Source organism: Hippocampus guttulatus, chromosome 18 (genome assembly GCF_054856545.1).
Source record: "Hippocampus guttulatus isolate MCC_2025c chromosome 18, RoL_Hgut_1.0, whole genome shotgun sequence".
Lineage (NCBI taxonomy): Eukaryota > Metazoa > Chordata > Actinopteri > Syngnathiformes > Syngnathidae > Hippocampus > Hippocampus guttulatus.
This window is the reverse complement of record NC_141278.1, coordinates 10,359,718-10,381,363: the sequence shown is the minus strand read 5'-3', so window position 1 is coordinate 10,381,363 and position 21,646 is coordinate 10,359,718. Positions and strand designations below refer to the sequence as shown.

General features: G+C 49.0%; 2 protein-coding genes and 2 long non-coding RNA genes across 5 annotated transcripts; 2 read left to right on the top strand and 2 right to left on the bottom strand.

Moving 5' to 3' along the window:
* Positions 1 to 18: 18 nt before the first annotated feature.
* LOC147191173 (uncharacterized) lies at positions 19 to 3,612 on the top strand. The gene is made up of 3 exons (XR_015103685.1): positions 19 to 227; positions 955 to 1,149; positions 1,276 to 3,612. It is a non-coding gene; the product is annotated as an uncharacterized LOC147191173 (long non-coding RNA).
* Positions 2,061 to 8,458, bottom strand: LOC147191172 (tyrosine-protein kinase STYK1-like). The gene is made up of 11 exons (XM_086136477.1): positions 8,006 to 8,458; positions 7,351 to 7,440; positions 7,191 to 7,255; positions 5,622 to 5,798; positions 5,290 to 5,511; positions 4,792 to 4,997; positions 4,510 to 4,578; positions 4,107 to 4,312; positions 3,991 to 4,031; positions 2,610 to 2,706; positions 2,061 to 2,549 (listed from the first exon to the last, which is right to left on the bottom strand). Exons 3-11 carry the CDS (start codon positions 7,252 to 7,254, stop codon positions 2,354 to 2,356), a joined length of 1,278 nt encoding a protein of 425 aa, XP_085992603.1. The 5' UTR covers position 7,255; positions 7,351 to 7,440; positions 8,006 to 8,458; the 3' UTR covers positions 2,061 to 2,353.
* LOC147191171 (uncharacterized) lies at positions 4,929 to 14,954 on the top strand. The gene is made up of 5 exons (XR_015103686.1): positions 4,929 to 5,076; positions 9,820 to 10,116; positions 10,215 to 10,460; positions 11,506 to 13,155; positions 13,763 to 14,954. It is a non-coding gene; the product is annotated as an uncharacterized LOC147191171 (long non-coding RNA).
* Positions 9,168 to 20,048, bottom strand: LOC147191170 (protein FAM131B-like). Of its 2 annotated transcripts, none has more exons than XM_086136475.1 (11): positions 19,923 to 20,048; positions 18,576 to 18,801; positions 15,920 to 15,957; positions 15,777 to 15,812; positions 14,710 to 14,815; positions 12,754 to 13,110; positions 11,830 to 11,985; positions 11,604 to 11,770; positions 10,302 to 10,424; positions 10,113 to 10,232; positions 9,168 to 10,028 (listed from the first exon to the last, which is right to left on the bottom strand). In XM_086136475.1, exons 2-11 carry the CDS (start codon positions 18,601 to 18,603, stop codon positions 9,816 to 9,818), a joined length of 1,344 nt encoding a protein of 447 aa, XP_085992601.1. In that variant the 5' UTR covers positions 18,604 to 18,801; positions 19,923 to 20,048; the 3' UTR covers positions 9,168 to 9,815. The 2 variants fall into 2 exon arrangements, with proteins under 2 accessions (XP_085992601.1, XP_085992602.1); XM_086136476.1 differs by having other exon boundaries at positions 14,719 to 14,815; positions 19,923 to 20,047.
* Between the last annotated feature and the right edge of the window lie 1,598 nt (positions 20,049 to 21,646).

The following is a 21,646-nucleotide window of genomic DNA, read 5'->3' as shown; positions in this document are numbered from 1 at the left end:
CGTGGCTGTTCCGATGGTCGACGCCGCCGCCCGGTTCCGTCCAGCGTAGCAAACCCACCGGAACCGTTGAAGCAACGACGTGCAACCCGCCCGGGAGGACAGACAGAAAGGCGGCGGGCGGGTAGGCAGGAAAACCGGAAGCCATGAAGACAGACGCAGTCAGGTGCCAGCGGGAGGAGAAGCGGCGTCGGGAAGGGCGACGAGCCGCAGAGCATCCACTTTGGCAGGTTCGGTGCTGCTTTTGGGGATGCTAGCTTGCTAGAAGCTAACGTTAGCCGAGTGTGGTGATGTTCACACTTCGGAGAGCGTTTTCCTCTTCGAATACGGAGACGCCTCTTTAGACGTCAGCGTGGCCGCCATGTTCTATGTGGCATATTTGTATCGAATCTAATCAAGTCAATGGGCTAAACCTGAGGTGAAAAACGCGAGAGATGATTTGAGTTCTATTAAATGTTTACTGGACCTGAGAGAAAATATTCGTAGCAGGAACATTGTCGATTTCTAAGTGGAGGGACTAGCCCACAAGTATACACTCTTGTGCCATGATAAGGTTCCAGTCTCAATGGAAGCTACTTGTAACAGGACAATTTTTCAGTCACAAGTGAAGCCTCTAGTCCCAAGTGAAACTTCTAGCACCAAGAACATGGTCTAATCCCAAGTGAAGGTTCAAGTTCCTGGTATAGGTTCTAGTCTGAAGAGACACTCTCCCCCTGAAAGACTGTTGTAGTCCCAAGTGACGGTCCTAGTCCATATGTGCTTTTACTCAACCATCAGGTAAATGAGCTCACGGGGAGTCCAGGGAGAAGTTCCAAGTTCAAAATTCATGGCTTGGTGTTATGTTGCTCCGCATTCGCTTGCAAAACTGAATCGATTCAAATCGAAATTTAAGATCCATCGAAAACCACCTTTGATCGGCACCCGTCCATCATGGTGTTCATGTGTGTCTGCCCTCAGTAACCACGGAGATGGACAGCGATTGCCAACAGCAGCAGGGGGCCTTGGCCAAGGAGAGCGCTACATCTGGGATCAGTCCCCGGCCCGTGGCTCTCAACTCCATGTCGCTGTGTGAAAGGCAGGCGGTCCAGGTGTGTGTGCGCCTATGGCGCACAATGCATCGCATCCAACTTACTGCTGCATTACGCCAACCATGTGAGAATTTTTTCATCACTCCCTTACTGTCTGTAATGTGTCCTGTGAATGACAGGCGACCAGTCCGTTTTTTTTATTGATGTGTGGCATTTGATTGACTGGTGACCCGTTCTTTGTGCCCTGCAGGCAGCCACACACTGCGCAGTACTTCCAGCAGCTGATGTTGCAGCAGCACATCAACAAAGCGCAACTGCACAACATGGCCACCGCAAAGCAGTTCAAGGTGCCTCCGTACCTGCGTGCGTGTGTGTTTGTGTCACCGCGCATGTTGGCCTTACTAGGTAGAGAGCTCAACATGTCTGAATTTTGTCATAAGCAAATATAGTGGAAAGCCGAGCTCCCTTGGCAGAGGTTACAAAACAGCAAAGCTCCTCTAGTTAAGTTGCGATCAGGAGGGGAGAAAGTCTTGTTGGTTTGTGTCTGCATGACTGTGTTATACTGCCGCCCGGTGGCCTTTATAAAGTGATCCATGCTCTTCGTTAGCCCTTATATGGGGGTTTGCATTGTGCGTTAGCAATAAGCTAATTGGACTTGGTCCCATCCTCTTTCCGCGCTCATATCTCAAAATGTTTGCTCTCTAGTCAAATTTAAAAAAAAAAAAAGACCTGAAGAACTGGACTCATCTCTTAAGGGCACACCTGTTCCAGTAAGAAATGGCCGTGCACAAATCCGATTTGGTGGTTGTCCGTCTGTTCCTTTCCAAGCGGCAGTTGCTTTGGATGAATCATGTGGACTGTTGACGTTTGTTTCGGAGCGGACCGCCATGACTTTGAACACTGGACGCTTTTCTCAGCTTGAGCTCAGTGGTCGAGCACCAGGTCTCTCTGGCAAACGTTTTGGGCCTCTCGTGTTTACGGCAGCGTTACGGGCCGCCTTGACTACATCACACACGACCCCAAGTCAACATCGTGGACCATTTAAACTTCCTGGCTTTTTAATTACTTTTTTTTGTCAAACGCTCTCTCACACACGTCACTATCAAATATGATTCACTCACATGCACTCCTGAAACGCTCTCACATTAGTGAAATGCTGTCACAGGCCCAAAAAAACAACAGCAACTGCAATCCTCAAACATCAAATTGAAAAGCTCTCATATAATCTAGTATTTGGGTGTTGTATTTACAGTGGCCAAATACATTTGTACTGTAGCATCATCGGTCCGTGTCCATTTAGCAGCAAAGCGTGCACGCGTGCGGCGCAATCAGAGCAGAGCGAAGTTGTAGGCCTCGGCGTAGCCCGCCTGCCGCAGGTACTTCTCCATGTCCAGCGGCACGGCGGACCGGATGAGCGTCCGTCCGTTGGCCGTACTCTCTCCCATACGCAGCTTCTCGAGTAGCGCGGCCATGGTGAGGCGCTGCCTCGGGCTCCGCTGGCAGCACGACGACATGACGGCGAACCTGCCGGCCCATTCGGAGTCAGTTCGTGTATTAGCACGTTAGCATGTTAGCTGTACCTACAGCGCGCTTGAGCAGGCGGGCGGACGTTGTAGGTCATTTCCTCTCTGGAGGTGCTGCAGGAGGTCCTCCGTTCGCACCTGTGCAAATGGCGGCTCACCTGCACGCAACCACATGCGCACCACTTTGGATGGACTGAAAACGTTATTTTATCCCCCCCAGCAAATGTTTTTCAAGAAGCAAATTCCAATTGTATTTTCTTTTTCCTCGAAATCGTAAAACATGACTCTATAAGGCAATATGACATTATTCTTACTGCACATTTTCCTCTAAAAGCTTTTTAAGATTACTATTCTCGTAATATTGTGATTTAAAAAATTGTGACGAAAAAAAGACATTTTGCACTGAAAAAACTGTATTCTCATCTCATCACTCATCAAATACCTTTATTCATATTTTGTCTTTTCTTGAAAAAAAATATTACTTTTGTTCATGTTCCAGTAAACTTTTGAGCTTCCCAAAGTTCAACATGAGTACCAAATTTTTCGGACTATAAATTGCAGTTTTTTTCATAGTTTGGCCAGGGGTGCGATTTATACTCTGGAGCGATTTATGTGTGAAATTATTAACACGTGATTGTCATTTCACATGTTATTTTCACATCAAACCACATGAGGGCGCTATCGGTCTGTGTTGATAAATCGATGATGAGTCTGACGTAAGCGACGTAGAAGAGGAAGCGGCGCATCGTCGACCTCCCGAGTTGGGGGAGTTGTTTAAAAGTGACACCGAGGATGAAGATTTCATTGCATTTAGTGATTTGGAGTGAAACTGATAGTTTGCTAAACCTGTTAGCATGTTCTTTATGCTAGAGTTATCTGAATAACTCTTCATATGTTACGTTGTTACTGACATTACCAGGCATGCCAGTCATGTAATGTTAGTATACCGTACACTTATTCAGCCTGTTGTTCTCTATTTTATTTTAATTTTAAAATGCCTTTCAAGATGACATGTATGTTTTTGGTGTTGGATTTTATCAAATAAATTTCCCCCAAAAATGCGATTTATACTCCAGTGCGACTTATGTTTTTTCCTTCTAAATTATGCATTTTTTGGCTGGTGCGATTTACAATCCAAAGCGATGTATAATCTGAAAAATACGGTATTTAATTAGAAAACTTTTTCCAATAACACACAACATTTTACGTCTAAACATATGACAAAAAAGATATTTAGTCCTGAAAATTGTGATTTCATACTTTTTTATGTAAAAAAAAACATTTTTTTTGTATATATAGATTGTAATTTTAAGCGAGTAATATTTCAGCCATTATTCCTGTAAAGACCTGCTTGAACGTTGCATTTTTTTCCCTTCTTGATTCAGTTGGACTCAGTTGAAAAAAAAAAAAACGATTGGCTTGCAGTTTGACTGTTGGCTTACCTAACGTGATCATCTCGTAGAGCAGGAGCCCGAAGGACCACCTGCCGAAGGAATTTCCATTGTTACTTTGGGGCCGAGTTTGGCAACGTTTGGCGAAGACGACGTCGGCGGCTCACACGTCGGCGCTGGGGCTGAAGTCTCTGCGGGCCAGCACCTCGGGCGCCTGCCACTTCTTCAACTCGGTGGCGTCGGCGGCCCCGCTCGACGTTTGGCGGCGGTGGGCGGCGCCCAGACCCCACAGCTTGGCTGTCAGGTCACCACCCACCAGGATGCTGCGCGCGCACACATTGCCGTGCACACACCGCCGACTGTGCAGGTACTCCTGAAGCACACATGATGCACTTGATGATGATGAGCATTATGATGATGATTATTATTACTATGATGATCAATCAATGCCTAAAGAGAGAGTTGTTGTTATTCATTCAGCTACGCCAAACACTATAAGTAAGCAGAATATGGGTGACACTGCATGCTTGCGCTCAAACATTTGTCAGCATTAGCAAAATGGGAACCAACCAGCGCCAAGGCCACTTGTGTTGCCATGGCGAAGAACCTCTTCTCTGTCATGTTGCAAGCCGATGCCTCCTTCGCACATGAAACAAACGACAGCAAAAAAAGTCCCTTTCATGTCAGTTAGCTTGGAGCTTAGCTTATCTTGCTTTCAGTCAGTCAATCAGTATGAGATCTGGCCCTCAGAGGTTAAGAGCACGTAACGGGCTGTCGGGTGAAGTATGACTCGAATTGGAGCATTTACATCATCAGCGGCGTTTGAGCGAAACCATGAGTGTGGTTACTGACCGGTCGCCTGCATCTCCACAGGAAGTCCAGCAAGTCTCGATGCCGCAGTTCCTCCACCACCATGAGGGTGGGCGGCGCCGGCGAGGGCGCGTCCGCCGGTCCAGTCACCACGGTCAGCACGGCCGGCAGGAACGGGTGCGGCCCCAAGCCTGACACGAACGAGGCGAAACTCAAGAAGCGCCGCCGCTCCTCGCCGCTGGCCGAATCTGCGGAAGAGGTCGCGTCACGCCGTTGTCATGGCAGCGCCTGCACTAACGTCTCGCGGCAAGACTCGAACGACATGCGGTAAGACTGCGCGGGCCATAAGATTGCTTTTAAAACTCATTCACTCCCAAAGACGTTTTTATACGTCTTTTCAGACTTGGTTTAGAATTGGCTGGTACTGAATGAGTTAAGTAAGAGTCGTTAGTTTTCTCCCGCATCAAAACCAGGGCATGCGTAGACAAACAACAGGTTGGTTTTGAACTTGTTTTTTGTGACATACGGTAGCGAACACACCTTTGAGCACCCTCAGCACCACGTCCTTGTTGTCCATTCGTGCCTGGTATAATCGGACGCTCTCATCGCTGGAGACGGGTAGGCTCTGGGACAGTTCGACCACTTGCCCGAAAGTTCCGAGATGCCCCCCCGTGGTGGCCCGCCCAACTGCCGTGCCGCCCGCCCTCTTGTGTACGGCCATGGGCACCTCCTCGTGCTCCAGTGGGTCGATGCCAGGGGGTGCTGCAGCAGAACAGAACACCAAAAAAAAAAAAAAAAACACATTTGGGGATGGTCTACCACTATCGCGGCTTTTCACTTCCGTCGCATCCGGAAGGTAGACGTGCATTTACCATCGATGCCTTGCAAGTGGCGCGTTCGCCTGTGCAGCGAGCTGCTGTAGCGCGGCAGGGCGGAGGCGCGCTCGCGGTGACAATAGGCCAAAACGAACATGACGGTGAGGGTGACCGCAGTGATCAGCAGGAGCACCGTCGGGACCACGATCACATCGAGTCGATATGTCGCCACCGCTGCCCGACAAAACAAAGACCTTCAAAAACATTGCCGCCCTATCGGTAACAGTAGAGCCTTTCAGGTGATGCAGTGCCATCGCATGTGGGCAAGGAGAGCAACTGTTTTGAATGACATCACTGGCATCTGCTTTCAAAGTACAGTCAAACCTCCATTTTTGAACGTCTCTGTTCTCGACCAAATCGGTTTTCGACCAAAAATTGTGAGTTTTTTATGCCTCGGATGACGACCGAATTTCGGTTCTCGAACAAACTGAGCGCACTTGAATGCACCACTTGACTGCTCTCCCCTTCCTTACACGAGGAAGTGACGCTTCCTTGTGTCGCTTTCCATTGTGAGAAGACGTGTTCAATAAAGATATATATATATTTTTTTAAAGAGCGTGGTTTCGGTTTTCGAACAAATCGGTTTTCGAACAGCCTTCTGGAACGGTATATGGTCGAAAACCGAGGTATGACTGTACCTGAAGATAAAACAATATATATTCAATTATTCAATTCAAACTGGAAAACTCATTTTTGTGAAGGAAAAAATATATTTCTATGGGAAGAAAAAAAAGGATTTAAACCAATAAACTTTTTGAGTGGGGAGAAAAACACTTGAAATGGAAATTGCCTAAAATAGAATTGACTAAAAAAAATTGGTCTAATCAACTTAATACTAATAATTTTTCCATTACTCAGCCGTACTTAACTCTTTCATTCCACAAGACGTACTTGTACGTCTTTTTAAAATTAGGCCCCGCCTACCAAGGACGGACTTGTACGTGTCTTTTTTTTTTGTGTCATAGAGAGGAGTAGGGTTTGATGTAATCTGTGAATGACACTAAGCCGTTTGCATTGTAAATCACGTAAAAAAGTGACCAGTAGGTGGCAGTGGTGCCTCACGTGCTTGAAATGCATGCTTTTACAAAAAGCTCTTTTTCTCCGTTTTTTGCCCAGGAATCGCCATTTTCATGAAACTTAGCCATTTTATAATGCCGATTGCTGAAGAATGGAAAAAGATAGGAACAATTTTTTTTCTGCTGAAAGAAGAGAGTCCAAACTTTATTTTGGTAGGCTCCATGTTGATATAGCATTAGAACCAAATATTCTGTGGGCCTCGCAAGATCAGTCAAAATCCAGTAAAACGCTGCGATTGAGGGGGTTGCTCCAGTGAAAATGGCTGCGATTGAATGAGTTAATGTAAATATTCGACCAGTTCTGAATTATGGTGTCTAATTTGCTCATGTGGTGACGTTCCTATTGAGGCAGCCTTGACGGGCCGTGTCGGAAATGTTTTGCTCTTGGGCAACAGCAGCGAGGCAGATTGAGAAGCGAGGAGGAAAAACAGGCAAGATGGAAGGAAGGCAGCGTCGAGGACGCTGAGGCCCTCGACACTCGAGTTCTTACTGCACAAGTCGTCGTCAGGTGCACACGTGCTGCTGCTTGTTGTTGTGGTTGTGTCGTTCGACATGCTGCAATAGGGCACACAACCCGTAACGTACTGTAGCTGTTCACGCGTTGTTGCTGCGACATTGTAATTAGCATCTTCCAACAGACAGATACTTACAATAGGCTGAAACTGTTCAGAGTCGCCTTTCCGACGGAATGAAATGAAGATTGATCCAAAAATATCTCCGCCGCTTAAAGTCTGACTGGTCTGTTGAAAAAAAAGAAAAAGAGAGAGAAACAAATCACACCGGTGCCTCCCAGCAACACTTGTTGTCCTTTTTTTTTTTCCTGATAGAATAATTGTTTGGTTGCTTGACAGGCTTGACTTCAGACAGCGTCTGGCGCAACAACAAAGGGAGCGCACCCCCTTGGGAGATATGTTGCCACACCAGGAAGTCGGTCACATTTTTGGGGGGGTTGTGCTTTGCTGTGCCCTAATCTTACCTTTAACCCAGTTGTCAATTGAGAAACACGTCAGCCACCATGTCATCCCATGTGCAACACACACACACACACACACACACACTCATACAGATAATACACACATAAACATGATATACACGCTTAAAAACACACTTGGACACTTTCACAGACACACACACGCCCGCAACAGAACCAGTTTGCCTCGGTTTTTATGAGTGCCGCTTGCGCAACAGCACCAACAGGTGCGAGCCACTACACAAAAACTATCGACGCGTTGCTGGTGATTGTAAGCAGCCGTGTTCTGGCGTTGACAGAACAACAACAAAATGGGCGCCCCTTTCCCGCCTTACCTTCACGATCGGTCGGGGTACGTTCATGTCATCGTCACCAGCGCTCATGTTCGCGCGTCAGGAAGCCCCCATGCGAGTCGCGGCGAAGCGTGTATGGGTGTGTTTACGCGTGTGTGCGCGCGGGCGTGTCTCGCGGTCGGTTCGCTTGGCCTCCTCCCACTCCAGCGACACGCCCGCCTGCCGGCCGATGGCGTCGTCGGAAGGAGGTGCGCCCCCGAGTGACGTCATCGGCCGAGCGTACACTTTGACGTTGATGTTGATGTTGCGTTGCCGACTAACGACGCTACGCGATGCTTACGCCCATCCAAGTGCATGAATCGGCACGGTGGCGTTCGGCGACAGTTGCGCCACCCAAAAAAAGGAACTTTCAAGTGAAAGCACACCCTCAAATAGTCCACACGCGCCCTCGTCGTCGACGGGGTGGCGGCAGGATTTTAAGCCCAAATCATCACGGTTGCCGATGGCCGGTGTGCCTGAGAGGGCGCGTGGCCCTCGTGCGTCACTCAGTGTGTGTATGCATATGTAAAGGGGCGTGTCTTTGTCTACGGGAGTGAGTCACTTTGTGATTTGGAGCGCGCGCGTGCGTGTTAAGTGTGCGTAATGGTTCGTTGCTTGTAATGGCACAACTGCGATACTATGCATGAGCCCGTCAATGACCTTTTCCATGACGTGTTAGCATGAAACTAGCTAGCTGACACTGAAAGCATTGTGGCTCTTTTGTATCGGCAAGCTGTGATTCTCTTTGTTTGTGGTGCGTATGAAGGTTTCACTGGTATGACGCAGCGCTCGTATAGAAAAAGTAAAAAGTAATTAAACAATAATCTTTTCGTAGCTCCAGAAGGCCATGGAGGGTTCGCGGCGCGTCACTTTCGCCCGCCAGTAAGCCTTGGCCACATCGCATCAGCCACTGCAACTCTTTCTCTGTGCCCCGGCGTTAGCCAAAGAGGTTTGATAACGACGGCGATCGCTTGTCATTGTCCAATTTAGAGACAATATCCCGGACTAGCTAGTGACCACCGCATCTTTATTGCGCTCAAAGATGATGTCCTGATTGGTCGCATTGACTCCATGACTTGAAGCTGCTAACCTGCTGCGTGTTGTTTCTTTGAAAATTCCGAAACCCTGCAGTCTGAGCAGCGTGCGATCAAATTTGTGACCCAGCTGGCAGTATGCTTTTATTTTGAAGGTCTGACTGTTGACAATGTTCCGCAGCTGTTGCCCGAGCAGAGCGGGAGGCTTCTTATTACCCTGAGTTGAGAAGGAAGCCTTGCGTTGTGCAAGATGCCTTGCCGTCTGTTGAGCTTTCTCCACACAACTCACAAAATGTATCGAAATAGCCGAGTCGCGCGTTCCTCTGTGAAAACTGAGCAGATGTCCGGAAAACAGCATTTAGATGATACAAAAACCAAAGTTCCGCTCGACTTGTTTTGATGAGATGCATAAATACATGTCTGCGTTTATGTCGACCGTCTTCCCTTTTTATTATCTAAAGCAATTGGATGGAGTGCGACACTGTGGCAAGCACTCAGTGTCGGCCAAGTTTGCCGGAAGTTCCAGAAGGCGGATTTAAAGCAAAAGCGGCCTCCTTCTTCTTGTCTCTATTCTTTGCTTGTGTTTGTCCCGCCTCTGAATTGCGATGCTTTTGCTGCTTTAACTTCCTGTTCGCTGGTTTTTGGTCCCCCAAAATGTTTTTTTTTTTGTTTTTTTTTTTGCTTTACTAATGTTCCACATCCTGCAGGTTATTCCTTCAGTAATATCGAGATAATATCAAGATTGATTATTGGACTTGTGTTGATGTGAACTTTGTGTCTCAGTTGGTGGCCACCACGATGACGCCAGCGCCGCCCTCGTCCACGTCGTCGTCCTTGTCGATCGACTGGACGAGGCACGGCGTCACGTCGAAAGGGATCACGTCGGCCGGCGTTCCTGGGCTGGCACCTCTGGCGGATGGCGTGTCCTCCCACAGCGGGGACGGGCTCGGAAGGCACGGCTTGGTCTGCGTGCTCGGTGTGACCTCCTCCACCTGTCCGCGCACGAAAGATTGCTTGCTTGTTCAACAGCTGGCCGCAAACAAACAAACGACAGACTGGTGACCACTGTCACTCACCTTGGTGAGTTCCTCCTTCTCCTCTTCTCCGTCGTTGCATTGCTCCACGTAACCAAAGACGTTGATATCCACCTGGTCCCCGCCGCCCGCCATTTCCGCCAGCTGTCCGACGAGCTCCGCCTGCAACGAACACAGACGTCGCTCAGGCTGACGCGTCCGACGATGTCCCCTTTCCGGCGGCTAAACTACCTGGTGCGCCTCCGCCTGCGCCGCCCCCCACAGGTCGGCCAGGCGTGGGTGCGTGGCTGGGCCCGGGCTGTGGATGGTGCTGTTGGGCGTGGCCTGAAGGGAACGGGAGCCGCCGTGCAACAACTGGCCGCCACCAAGAACAGACATATGACAAGACTGGTAAATAGAAATATTTTAGACATGATATATAAATTTGACTTGCGAGGTTCCTTCCTCTTCAGCGCAAGAGAGCAAGGTTAGAAGCTACAGTCCATTAAAGAGCTATAGTTTCGTGGGGGCTGGTCAGCAGAGGGCGCTAAGGGTGCCACCACACCGCCATATTACTTCCAACAAGACAACCCCCCCCCCCCCGCAAACAAATTAAAAATTATCATTAAAAATAATTTGAAACATGTTTTTAAATGAGCAGGATAAATGCTATACAGTGAAACTCCTCTACAACGAAACCCACATGGGCGAAAATACCCCAGAGTGTGAAAAAATCGTAATGCATTAATACCATTCTCACTTTCCTGCCCCCATACAATGAACCCCCCCGTAGCGTTACACCAAATCTTTTTCTCTGCTCTTGCCTCGTGACGAGATTCACGACAACGATGTCTAATCCAACAGCGACCTCTACTGCTTTGTTCGGAAATTGCAACAGCAACCACCACACTGGTTTACACATGCGCAGTAGTCCAGGAAGTATTTGTTATTGTTAGTTTCAGACGCAGCAAGAACGTTGCATTGCTAAAATGGCGACAAAACGGACCTTTGGATGTCAAGCAGCTCAGAGAAGAAGAGCTCTGACGCTGGAAGAGAGGCTAAAAGTGATCAAAATGAAAGACGGAGGAAGCAAAATAAAAGACATTATCCAAGAAATTGATGTAAATGAAAGTGAATGCTGATCGTAAATTTCGCAATTTCTTCCCCTTTTTTTCTTTCTACACTGACTATATGAAGCGTCTAATAAGTGTGTGCTCATACTTATGCACGATTGGAATAAAAATAAAGAATACACATCTCTGTGTGTGTGTGTGTGTTTACATCTGAGATCAAATTTGCTTCAGTGAAAAACCCCCCGTTGTGAAAAATTTCTTGCTGCAAAAATGATTTCGTTGTAGAGGAGTTTCACTGGATCGAAAATGATGAGTAAAGTTTTTTGTCGCTCATCTCTGCATTCATGTCTGATTTTGTGCAAATCTTCAATGCACTCCTGAAGATGGGACCATGGTGGGGCCAACGCCCTGAGCTGGCCGACTGACTTTTCCGTATTCAAACCATCTGTCAAGATCATCGTCATGGCGGCGGCGGCGGCACCTGTTGCTGCTGCTGGTATTGCAACAGCAGCTGCTGCTGCTGGTACTGGTGCAGCTGCTGCAGTTGCTGCAGCTGGTTGTGCTGCTGGAGGCTGAGCTGCTGCTGCTGGAGGAAACTGCCCTCCGTCGACTCGTAGCCTTCGGCCGGCGTCATGCCCGCGCCGCTGCCTGCAAAGCGACACGCGTGTTTGAGATGAGACACGCAGACGGGCACACGGTTATCCCACCTGCTGCCAGGATGTAGGAGCCCCCGGCCGGTGAGGCCGCACGTGAAGGCTGACTGCTGATTGGCTCCCACGCGTCGGACGAGGACAGACAGTAGAGGCCCTGGGACACGTATGTGTGAGGCCACACGTCTGCTGTGGAGTGGTGGAGGACCTGGTCTGCACCACACACACACACACACACACACACACACAGGAGCAGTGAGTGCACGCCATTGTCTCATTGGATCCCAAATCCCCAAAGAATGTTAGCTTCACTCAATTTGAATTGTCCGTAATGTGACTTTGAATGGTGGTTTGTCAATATGTGTCCTCCAATTGACTGGCAACTTCTCCAGGGCGTACCTCGCCTATTTCACGAAGTCAGTTGGGATAGATGGCAGTTCACCCTTGTGAGGACAAACGGAATAGAAAAGCGATGGAGAGCGATTTACCTCCTTACTAATGACATCATTACTCACCTACTTGCATACTTGCCTCTTATAAACATCGACCTACTCACTTCTCTGCCTATCGACGCGATACTGTGACTAGTGATCTGGGCTTGTGGACACGACACAAGAAGAGCATGACGCGGAGCTGGCGACGGTTCGCTGTGGCTTCACGCTCAGCTGTTTGTTGGGTTGTTTTCGACGATTTGATTTTGCAAAAATGTGCCCTTCAGATGACTTCCGCTGACAACCCAGACTAAACTCAGTTCCTCCCTGACACCCAAAGAGCGTATCAATGGCATATCCATTGCACACTTGTTTGATTACTATACTACCTTCCGATCAGTTAGGGCTTTGATGCCCTCTGGTGGCACCTTAGAGCATTGCAGGAAAAGCACAAAAGCGTCCATTGTCTATTATTGTCGTGTGCCTCTCCCGGTTGGCACGACTGAGCTGAGCGCTGCGTTGTTGCCGTCGTGTTGCAGTTGTCGCCTACCTCTGCTGGTGATGCTGTCCTGGTTGCTGTCGCCGAGGCGTGCCATGCTGCCGTGGCACGAGTCGGCGGCCAGGTTGTCGTCCGCGGACGCCCAGCCGAAGAGCGTGGCCTCTGAGATGGCGAACTGCTGCATGATGCCGGCGGCGAAGCGCGCCTCCTTCTCGCCATCGCTAAGGTCGCCATAGGCATCGTTCTCCATCCGACGCTCCTTCTCCCGCTGCGGGTCGCCGCGGCCGGCGCCCCTGAGCGGCCCCGCCGAGGGTTTGCCCCAACTCTGCCACTCGATCATGTGGGCCACGCGGCCCTGCGCCATGGCGGTGGGCTTGGTCACCTTGTCCTTCATGGAGCGCGTCACGCCTGAGGGAGGAGGGATCGCACGTCATCTTGGGAGTCTCCGCCACGGTGAGCGTGGGCGGCGATGGCACGTGGGGGTGAGAAACAGCAAAACTCGAAAACAGCAACTCATGTACAAATTGCAGGGCGAGTTCAAGCTGAGCGGAATGAATTGAAATGTTGAGATGTACAACGTGACACTTGAAGTTGGAACCATTTTAAGTGGCGAGTGAGAGCTAAATGTGTCTTTATTCGGGAATGTCATCGTGATTTCCCAAGGTGGCCCGGATGAGTTGTACGGTTTGAAGTTGCAATTGCTCCTGAAATGTGGAAGGAGCAGGTGAACGTGTAAAGTGAGAAGGTTTCTGTGGGGAATGGGCTAACGTCCTGAACAGTTTGAAGTTCGAATGCTTTGAATGAGTGAGAAATTTGGGAACGGTTGAGCGAAATGTTCCATTCATATCCATGCACACTTTTTTTTTTACTGGGAAAATGTGGAATTGTGGGTGACTTGTGAATGGAATGAATGTGGGAAAAAGGAGCCGGTGAGTGAGTGAGTGAGTGTTGAAACCCCGCCCCCCAAAGAATAACACCAAGTTTGTACTCCAACAGACACTACCAGCATCGAGCATAAGCATCGAATATAAAGCAATAAAATCTATTATTATTATTACAGACAAGACACCACAGTGCACCACAGAAAGAAGCCAGATGCCACGAGATCAGCGGCACCACGCAGTGAGCGAGCGGCCGACGCCCCAACACGCCCGCGACATGCCTGACTTGTTCTTTTTGGGTTGATGACCAATAGCCAATGGAGGAGAGAGTGTGTGTGTGTGTTTACATCTGAGATCAAATTTGCTTCAATGAAAAACCCCCTGTTGTGAAAATTTGTTTTGGGGAGGGGCACCTCTTTGTTGCTGATCCGCCAAGTTCTCATGGCGCACACACACATCGACTACGACCGCCACTACAACTTCTTCTGCCACTAGTACGTACTCCATCTACGAATCGGAGCACTCCTTCACCTCCCTGCCCGCCACTGTGACTACAACATCTGTCTCTGCTATCACCATCACGACAACTACTAATTATAAGGCAAGCGGTCCGCTTTTGGATGTCCTTGCTTGTGCCCTGATGCTCACTCGAATAGAGAGCACGAATAGGACACTAGCTGACAACAGTGCTGCCTGCATGCTACTAGCGACATTATGAACTACACAGGTAACATCGAGTGCGTCACTCGTCACACTCCAAAGGTGCTTCTGTCAACTGGCGCACAGTTGTGCCTCACTCGTAACCCGCGGGCTAACTTTGCTAATGCCCACGCTCATACAATAGTGGCGAAAAACTGAACTCGTGAAAGGCAGTCCTCCTAGAAGGGGGATCATTTGCATACTAGTCCAGAGAGTACATTCGTGTTGAATAAATACTTAAAAAAAAATTCCATATTAGAACGACCACCTCTGTGACTACGAGTTGAACGTGCCAGCTTCAAACTAGATTAGGATGTCGGAAATGCGCCCATGTGTGGGGACTCCAGCGGGGTACGGCTTTGGGAAGTTGATGGAGGAACGCAGCAGAGCAACGTGGCGGGAGACGTTTACCGGCACAGACACACACCTGACACACCTGTCAGAGACGACTTAGCCAAGGCGCCGATGCCGTGCGAGTTGGCCGACTTCCTCTTGAGGCGCGGCAGGATGGACGTGGTGTCCTCCATGGATAGCTGCGAGGGAGCCACCGGACCGGGACCAGAGAGAGGATGGATGCCGAAAACAAAAGAAGATGAGTGAGGACAACACTAGGAAGGGAAAAGCAAGGCAAAAATAGCCAGCGCGCTAACGCTAACAAAACTTTGGGGACCAAATTCACTGAACGTGGCCTTTACGTGACGCTAACTGGAGCAACCGCGTAGCCTAGCATCTAATTCTCAAAGCACACGCAGATGGTGAAGTGCTTCACCAACTACGATGCCAAGTAGATCGTGTCTCAATGTGCCGGTGTTATTTGCGCATCTCGCACTGAGGTAATATGCATGTATTTGCTGAAAAAGCGAGCCTCATTGGTAAACAACGTCTACTTCACTCTCACCAGCTAGCGCTGGTTTGAGTGACGCAAATAAGGTCTCGAGAAAGCTGCTGTAAAATGGCCGCTCAGCGTTCCTGGCAGCAGTGGCACGCAAAGAGTATTGTCTTGACAGGCAACGGCGCCCCTCCCCTCAACGCAAAAAATTAGCCGATGTGCTAATGCTAACAGGTTACGCACGAAACGAAATATGTGAACACATCTGGCAGCTGAGTGGGCTTAGCATCAGAACAACGAATACGAGTGTCAATCAGCTGGTGGCGTCTAATCGCATAGTCACCTTTCATTTGGAGAGAATTTGAAGGCGGACAGCTGACACGACGAAACAAAAGAACACAGACTGTGTGCCAGCCGTGTAAGTGAGCGGCTGCCACAAAGGGTCGGGACGGTTTCCTGTCTGTCACGGCGCCGCTTTTCGTCTTGTCAAAAAAATAGCGTCTGCTTCAGATTGTTTGCTTCAAGGCCATCAGCTGTGCCAAGAAGCAGCACAAACACGCAATGGAGGCAAACTGACGCTCCTTATTTAATTGTTTTTTCTTCCTTTTTTGCTGAGGAGAGTATGAGAAAGCAGGCGGAGAAGATATTCCCACGAGGGGACTCACATTGATTCCTTCCCAGGAAAACTCGGCACGCCCATGCTGGCAGGGAGAAAGACAACGAAGCGAGGACGGAAGGGAGGAACAGAATTAAAAGCGGAAAGGTCAAGAACATGCAGGAAGTACTGTCAATACGTCAAACGCATTACCTGATCTCCATCTTTCCGTACCGGCACCGCATCGGCTGCTGGAGACGCACAATAAAGAAGACGAGATGAGTGACATCATCACCTTCAACTGTGACCTTCATGCACGCACGCACGCATGCACGCACTCTCCTGGAAAACTGAATGAAGAAGAATCATGAGGGTCGGCTCGGAGGAAATCACGTTTCATGTTTGTTTTGGGGCCGTTGCCCACCTGGTTGCCACAAAAATAGCTCGCCTTTAGTATTTGTGTCCCCCCCCCAAAGAAAAAACAGCAGGCCAACAAAACACTTGCATCTCAATCAACATTTGACCGAAACAGATGACTCCTAAAGAAATGACCACTCCATCTGAACACCGAGCATGCATGTCGAGATGAGCGCATGCACACGTGTACGCGTGTGTGTGATGAGCTCTTGTTAATGAAGGAGCCGCAGTGTTAGTCATGACTGTGCTCTCTGTGACTACATCTGACACGGTGGACCTCAGGGAAACCCGGAGGCCGTTTACTCGGCGGAAGGTGAGGACGAAGGCTCTCAAAAGAAAAGCCAAGCCAGATTGACGGCCGCTTCGAGATACGAGGTGGGGGAAAATGGAGCCAATGGGAATGAAGGCATGGTGAAGGGGTGGCGCCCATCGACACGTACGGCGTGACACCATCGACATCGCACGTGCGCAACATCGAGACATTTTAGTCTCGGCCGCGGCTTGTCATCAAGCTTGCTGATGACAGGCTGTGGCCGCGCAAAAAACAGCCTGCAAAACTCTTTGAGAGGCGGATGAGGCACGCACACCTGTGCCCGTGCCTGTGCCTGTGCCTGTGCCTGTGGGTGTCAAACATGCTAATTGGTGTCAGTGTGAGTTTAGGAGTGTTGGCGTGTGTCAGTGTACACGTGGACGTGTGAAAGAATCAGAGCATTCCCAGCTGTCTTTTTCATGAAACCCCGCTCGCTCGCTTGCTAGACTATCAAAGGCTTGTTTGGAAACGCCCCTGGACCGTGACAGGATCCGAGACGGAATTCGTTTCTCTCACTTGGGAGAAAAGAAACTTGGGACACACGATGGGATAACCCACAGAATGCGACGCAGTTCAGAAAGGACTCCAGATGGGATTCGGGACAGGGCATGAGATGGGTTGCCGGAGATGAGATTCGACATCCAAAACAGGACAAGAGACAGGACGTGAAACAGTCGATGGAGGACACGAGACAGGATGCAAGACAGGACACAAGAGAGAGGACTCAAGACAGGAATCCAGATCGTACCGGACATGCGACCGGGTTGAAAACAGGACATAGGACAGTACTGCGCACAGAACAAGAAACGGCCGAGACAGGACATCGAGACAAGATCCTCTAAGACCGGAGGCAGGACTCGGGACAGGAAAGATGTGGAAAGCCGGAACTCCAGAACGGACCCCAGACGAGATGCGAACTCGTAGAGCTGAACCAAATTTGCCGTCCCGTTTTCCCTCCGCCTCTCGTTGACCTCCGTCTTGTCGTTCTATTTTTAGCGTCGGGCCGGTCGCTGTCGCCCGGAAGTCAGCGGAGGTTTTTCCTCCGAGAAGCGGGAATTCTATCCCGCGCATCAGGTCTCGCGGTGGGCGCTACTCCGAAGAAGGAGAAAGAGAGGACCAAGGAGAAGGTGGGTCGGCCTGCGTCCTCTTCCCAGTCCACTTGCAGGTGAAGAAGAAGAAGAAGAAACCAAACAGGACGTGGAAGCAAACAAAGCAGACTGAAACACAAAGTCCCCCCAGCTCAAAGACGCCACAAGGTCGGACAAGCGTGCTGACCCCGACGCCATGAGGATGACCGGAATGTGACGATTACGGTCAAAAACAACAATGACGACGATTGGATGTGAATTTTATCGTGACGAAGATGACGACGTTCGCAGCAGACGACAAAACAATCACAACGGTGAAGATGGGGACAAATGATGTCCATATTGACGAGGATGACGACGATGAAGAAGATGCCGATGGCATCATTTTGAAGTCAAGGAAAACTTTGCAAAGTCGAGCTCGCGTTCAATCGGAACCTGCGATAAAGTCACACAACCACGCGACGTCTCTGTCGAGAACGCGTTGGAAGGGCAGGGTGAGGTCACGTGACCTTTGAGGGACGCAAACGCATCTTGCCCCGTGCCGCCCTTTTCAGAAAACAAATGGACTGCGCTTAAAGGTCACAAAAGGTCACCTGAGCACAACACATTCGCACCTCACAACGCAGCCCTGCGCGCGCACTCGTGTGTTCCATTCCTCCGCGTGCTTCGTTCGGGCTCACACCTGAGTTTGACACGCACCTCGTTCCGCACTTGTGTGCGTGTCTCCAGTTGATGACGAGTGAGCGTGACGCACGTCGGAGACACGCGGGAAGGTGAGGCGTGGAGAGGGAGGCGGCGGGTGGGGGGGGGGGGGGTGCAATGACCTTAGGTTGCATGTCAAAGCGGGGGTCTCTCTCGCTCACGTCGCGACATCGCTTCTTCCCTTTCTGTCTGTTCGCGGGCGCACACGCCGCTAAGGTAACGCACATGCGCGCACACGCGAGCGCGCGGAGATATAAAAAGAGACCCTAAACGGAGCGCGAGGTGGCATCACGCGACAAATTTTGCCCGCAACACGCACGCTGGCGTCCCGGCACATGGTGGCGCGTCTTACTGATGGTTCTGGATCCGATACAGCCCATGTTGGCCTTAGCGAGGCGCGCGCGGCGTGGCGGGAATTGCGTCCATCTTCCTCCTCCTCTTCCTCGACGCTCGATTTTCTTCTTCCTCTTTTCTTCTTTCTCCGCCGTGACTGCGAGGCGGCGTGCGTTCGTGCGCGCGCGCGCACCGCTCTTTCCTCGCCGCACGTCCACGCCCTCCTTGCGTGGTCACGCGCGGCTCTGCGCATGCGCGGCGGTAGGCGCGACAAAAAATAAATAAATAAAAAATAAGCAACGCGATGAGATGAGATTTTGTTGCAAAGTGTATAAGATAATGCCAAAGCGTGGATGTTAATAGCGCGCCGGTGACGTCATCAAGCCGAGTACTGGTCACCATGGCGACAAGAGAAAATTCCTTTCAATGAACTGAGAGATGGTGAGCAAGTTTTGATTCGGCTTTTGTGTTTTTGAAGGTTTTAAGTGGATGCAATGCGATAGCGTGGTGCTTTGCACGCCGGCCTTGCGGGTTTTGACATTTGAGCGCAGTAGGTGGAGGCGAGCGATCCAAAAGTAGTACTTTGGCATCATATTGTCGCATCCAAGAGTCAAGCCACGACCCTTTATAGGTGAATTGCGAAGCTTCGCTTAGGCCAGGGGTCGGCAACAGAAAATGTTGAAAGAGCCAAATAGGACAAAAAAAAACAAAACACAAATCTGTCTGGAGCCGCAAAAAAATAAAAGCCTTCTAAAAAACTTACAATGAAGGAAACACGTGCTGTATGTATGTAGGAGACTGGACTGTCTCAGAATTGTTTGTTATTCATTCCTTTGTTGTGTGTTCACAAACGCCCCCATAGAATTTATTTTGTGATTTCCTCGCTTGATTTTTTGTTTTGGTGCATTATTTTCGCTTTTCTTAGTGTCAGTGAAGTTATCATGAATTTCCGTTTTTCGGAGGCTGTCTTTGAACGCCTCTCGAGTCGAACGAGAAGAGAGAAGGCACGGAGTCGGACGCAGACGTGTCTGTTAAAAGCATAAATAAAGTGTACATTTTTAAAAAACCAAACACCACAGCTCTCATTTTTCGGAGCTGCAACATGTATCTCTATCTATTTGAGCTGTATTAGCCTACTATCAAAATCTTTTTCCATTTTCAAACTTTTTTTATAAAGCCACTAGATGTCGCCAACGGCTCTGGAGCCGCGTGTTGCCGACCGCCGGCTTAGGCTTAAGTGGTGCTTTGCCGCCATATGATTCCACCAACGAACGACCATATACATACTGTGGCGATCAGTCCTTGTTTGTCTCTACGTGTCCCGTCATTAGCTGCTGACCGGTCCAGGTTCTTGTCTCCATCTAACCTGAGAAGAAGAACTGTCGAAATGGCATGGATGCATGCATGCAGGGTGCATGCCCGGCCTCCAGTTGGCACTGCGCTTCAGATGAAAGTCTAAAGATGACTCACGGCCAGACGTGAGGACGAAGACGACGACGGCGAGGAGGAGATGAGCAAAGAGCTGACAGGAGGGAGAAACCTTTCTGCAATCAAAGGCAAACACAAACTATTTATAGACGAGTGTGTGTGTGTGTGCGTGTGTGCGCCCAGCTGCTCCAGTGCTTTGGAGGACAAACGAGGACAAAGATGAGGATGACAACAGCCGGGAAACACCCAGCGACCAAAAATAAAATCAACATTTCTTATACATATATCATAAAACATCACTTTTAGGGCGCAATAAAAAAATCGCTCACACTGTTCTACCCAAAAAAAAAAGAAAAAAAAGAAAAAGAAGCTCAGCGTGCTTGCTTCAAGCTCTCACTTCAACTGGAAGTTGGGACTGCCAACACCCATAAAAGGAAATTCAACATTGCGCATTGAAAGGCCAAAAGTCAACTAAAACACGCCCTTTCGTTGAACCAAAGTCCACTTGCTTAAATGAATGCGAACAATGCAATCGCTGTAGACTAGCGAACCAAAATGAGCCAATTTGTAAACGTTTCTCCAAGCAACTGTAACTTGAACACATGGAGCAATCTCACATATAATCTGAGCATCCATAAATACTTAGAGGCATATTCTAACTCTGCAACGTGGGAATGACTACTATGGCTGGAGATTTCCTGTGGACCTTCTCTGCCTCCTCTTGCTCCCATACCTGTCAACTTGTACGTTTTCCCCGTATTTTATACGTTTTTTGATCATTTGAAATCACGTAGGGCGTATTACAACTTTTATACGGAAATAAAATTGTGAACCGATCTCACAAATACCATTTTGGCTCAAATCCAGATCGTCTCACCTGCTGGTAGCCAATGACAACGCCGTCGTCGATCGCTATTATTGTCACGTCAAACCAGCAATTAAAGTAATCCTCAATCGTATATTTTTTTTTATCTCTGCGTCCGGTAGAATTGATAAAGCATGATGTGCGCATGCGCGGTAAGCCGTTGTACGGGTTTTTGTTGCTTTGTAAGGGGAATCATAACCATTTATAAGGGCAGCTATTAGCCGAGGTTGACAGTTATGTGCTATTTACACGGCATCACTTCCACTCGAGCCAACTTTCAACAGTGCTTACAAAATTGAGTTTGAAAGGACTGTGTGTGTAAATGTTTTTTTTTCAATGTTCATTTTTTTCAAGAAACCACGACAGTGATCCCTCGCTATTTCGCGGTTCGTTTATCGCGGCTTCAGTGCATCGTGGATTTTTTCAAACATATTCATAATTTTTTTTGAAGTCCGCAAAAAGTCCGCAAAAGGTCCACGAGAAGCAGCGAAAGTCAGCAAAACAACAGCGAGTCACATAGAGCAACATATACTACATGTATATGTTGACTGTATTTTGTTATTCATAAACTAACCTAACTTATACATGTTTAAATCTATTAGTATACAGCATTAAGTCATGTTAATTACTTCAAAATTTACTTCGTGCATGTACTGTATACCATTAAATTTGGCCTTATAAATATTATGTACCGTATTTTCACGACCATTCGACGCACCGTATGGTTGGGCGCAGTCTCATTAATGGGTGCTATTTCTGTATTTTACACCTAGACAAAACGCACTGTATTATTGGGC

Excerpts from the sequence above, each read along its gene's own strand:
- LOC147191172 (XM_086136477.1), bottom strand. The coding sequence starts at position 7,254 with ATGTCGAACGACACAACCACAACAACAAGCAGCAGCACGTGTGCACCT. Across the intron at positions 4,998-5,289 it reads GGTGCTGAGGGTGCTCAAAG|ATTCGGCCAGCGGCGAGGAG; the intron begins GTGTGTTCGCTA and ends CCTCTTCCGCAG. Across the intron at positions 4,313-4,509 it reads CACAAGTGGCCTTGGCGCTG|GAGTACCTGCACAGTCGGCG; the intron begins GTTGGTTCCCAT and ends TGTGTGCTTCAG.
- LOC147191170 (XM_086136475.1), bottom strand. The coding sequence starts at position 18,603 with ATGGGCTGTATCGGATCCAGAACCATCA. Across the intron at positions 15,958-18,575 it reads TATCGGATCCAGAACCATCA|CAGCCGATGCGGTGCCGGTA; the intron begins GTAAGACGCGCC and ends GTGCGTCTCCAG. Across the intron at positions 10,233-10,301 it reads CGCAGGCGGAGGCGCACCAG|GCGGAGCTCGTCGGACAGCT; the intron begins GTAGTTTAGCCG and ends TGTTCGTTGCAG.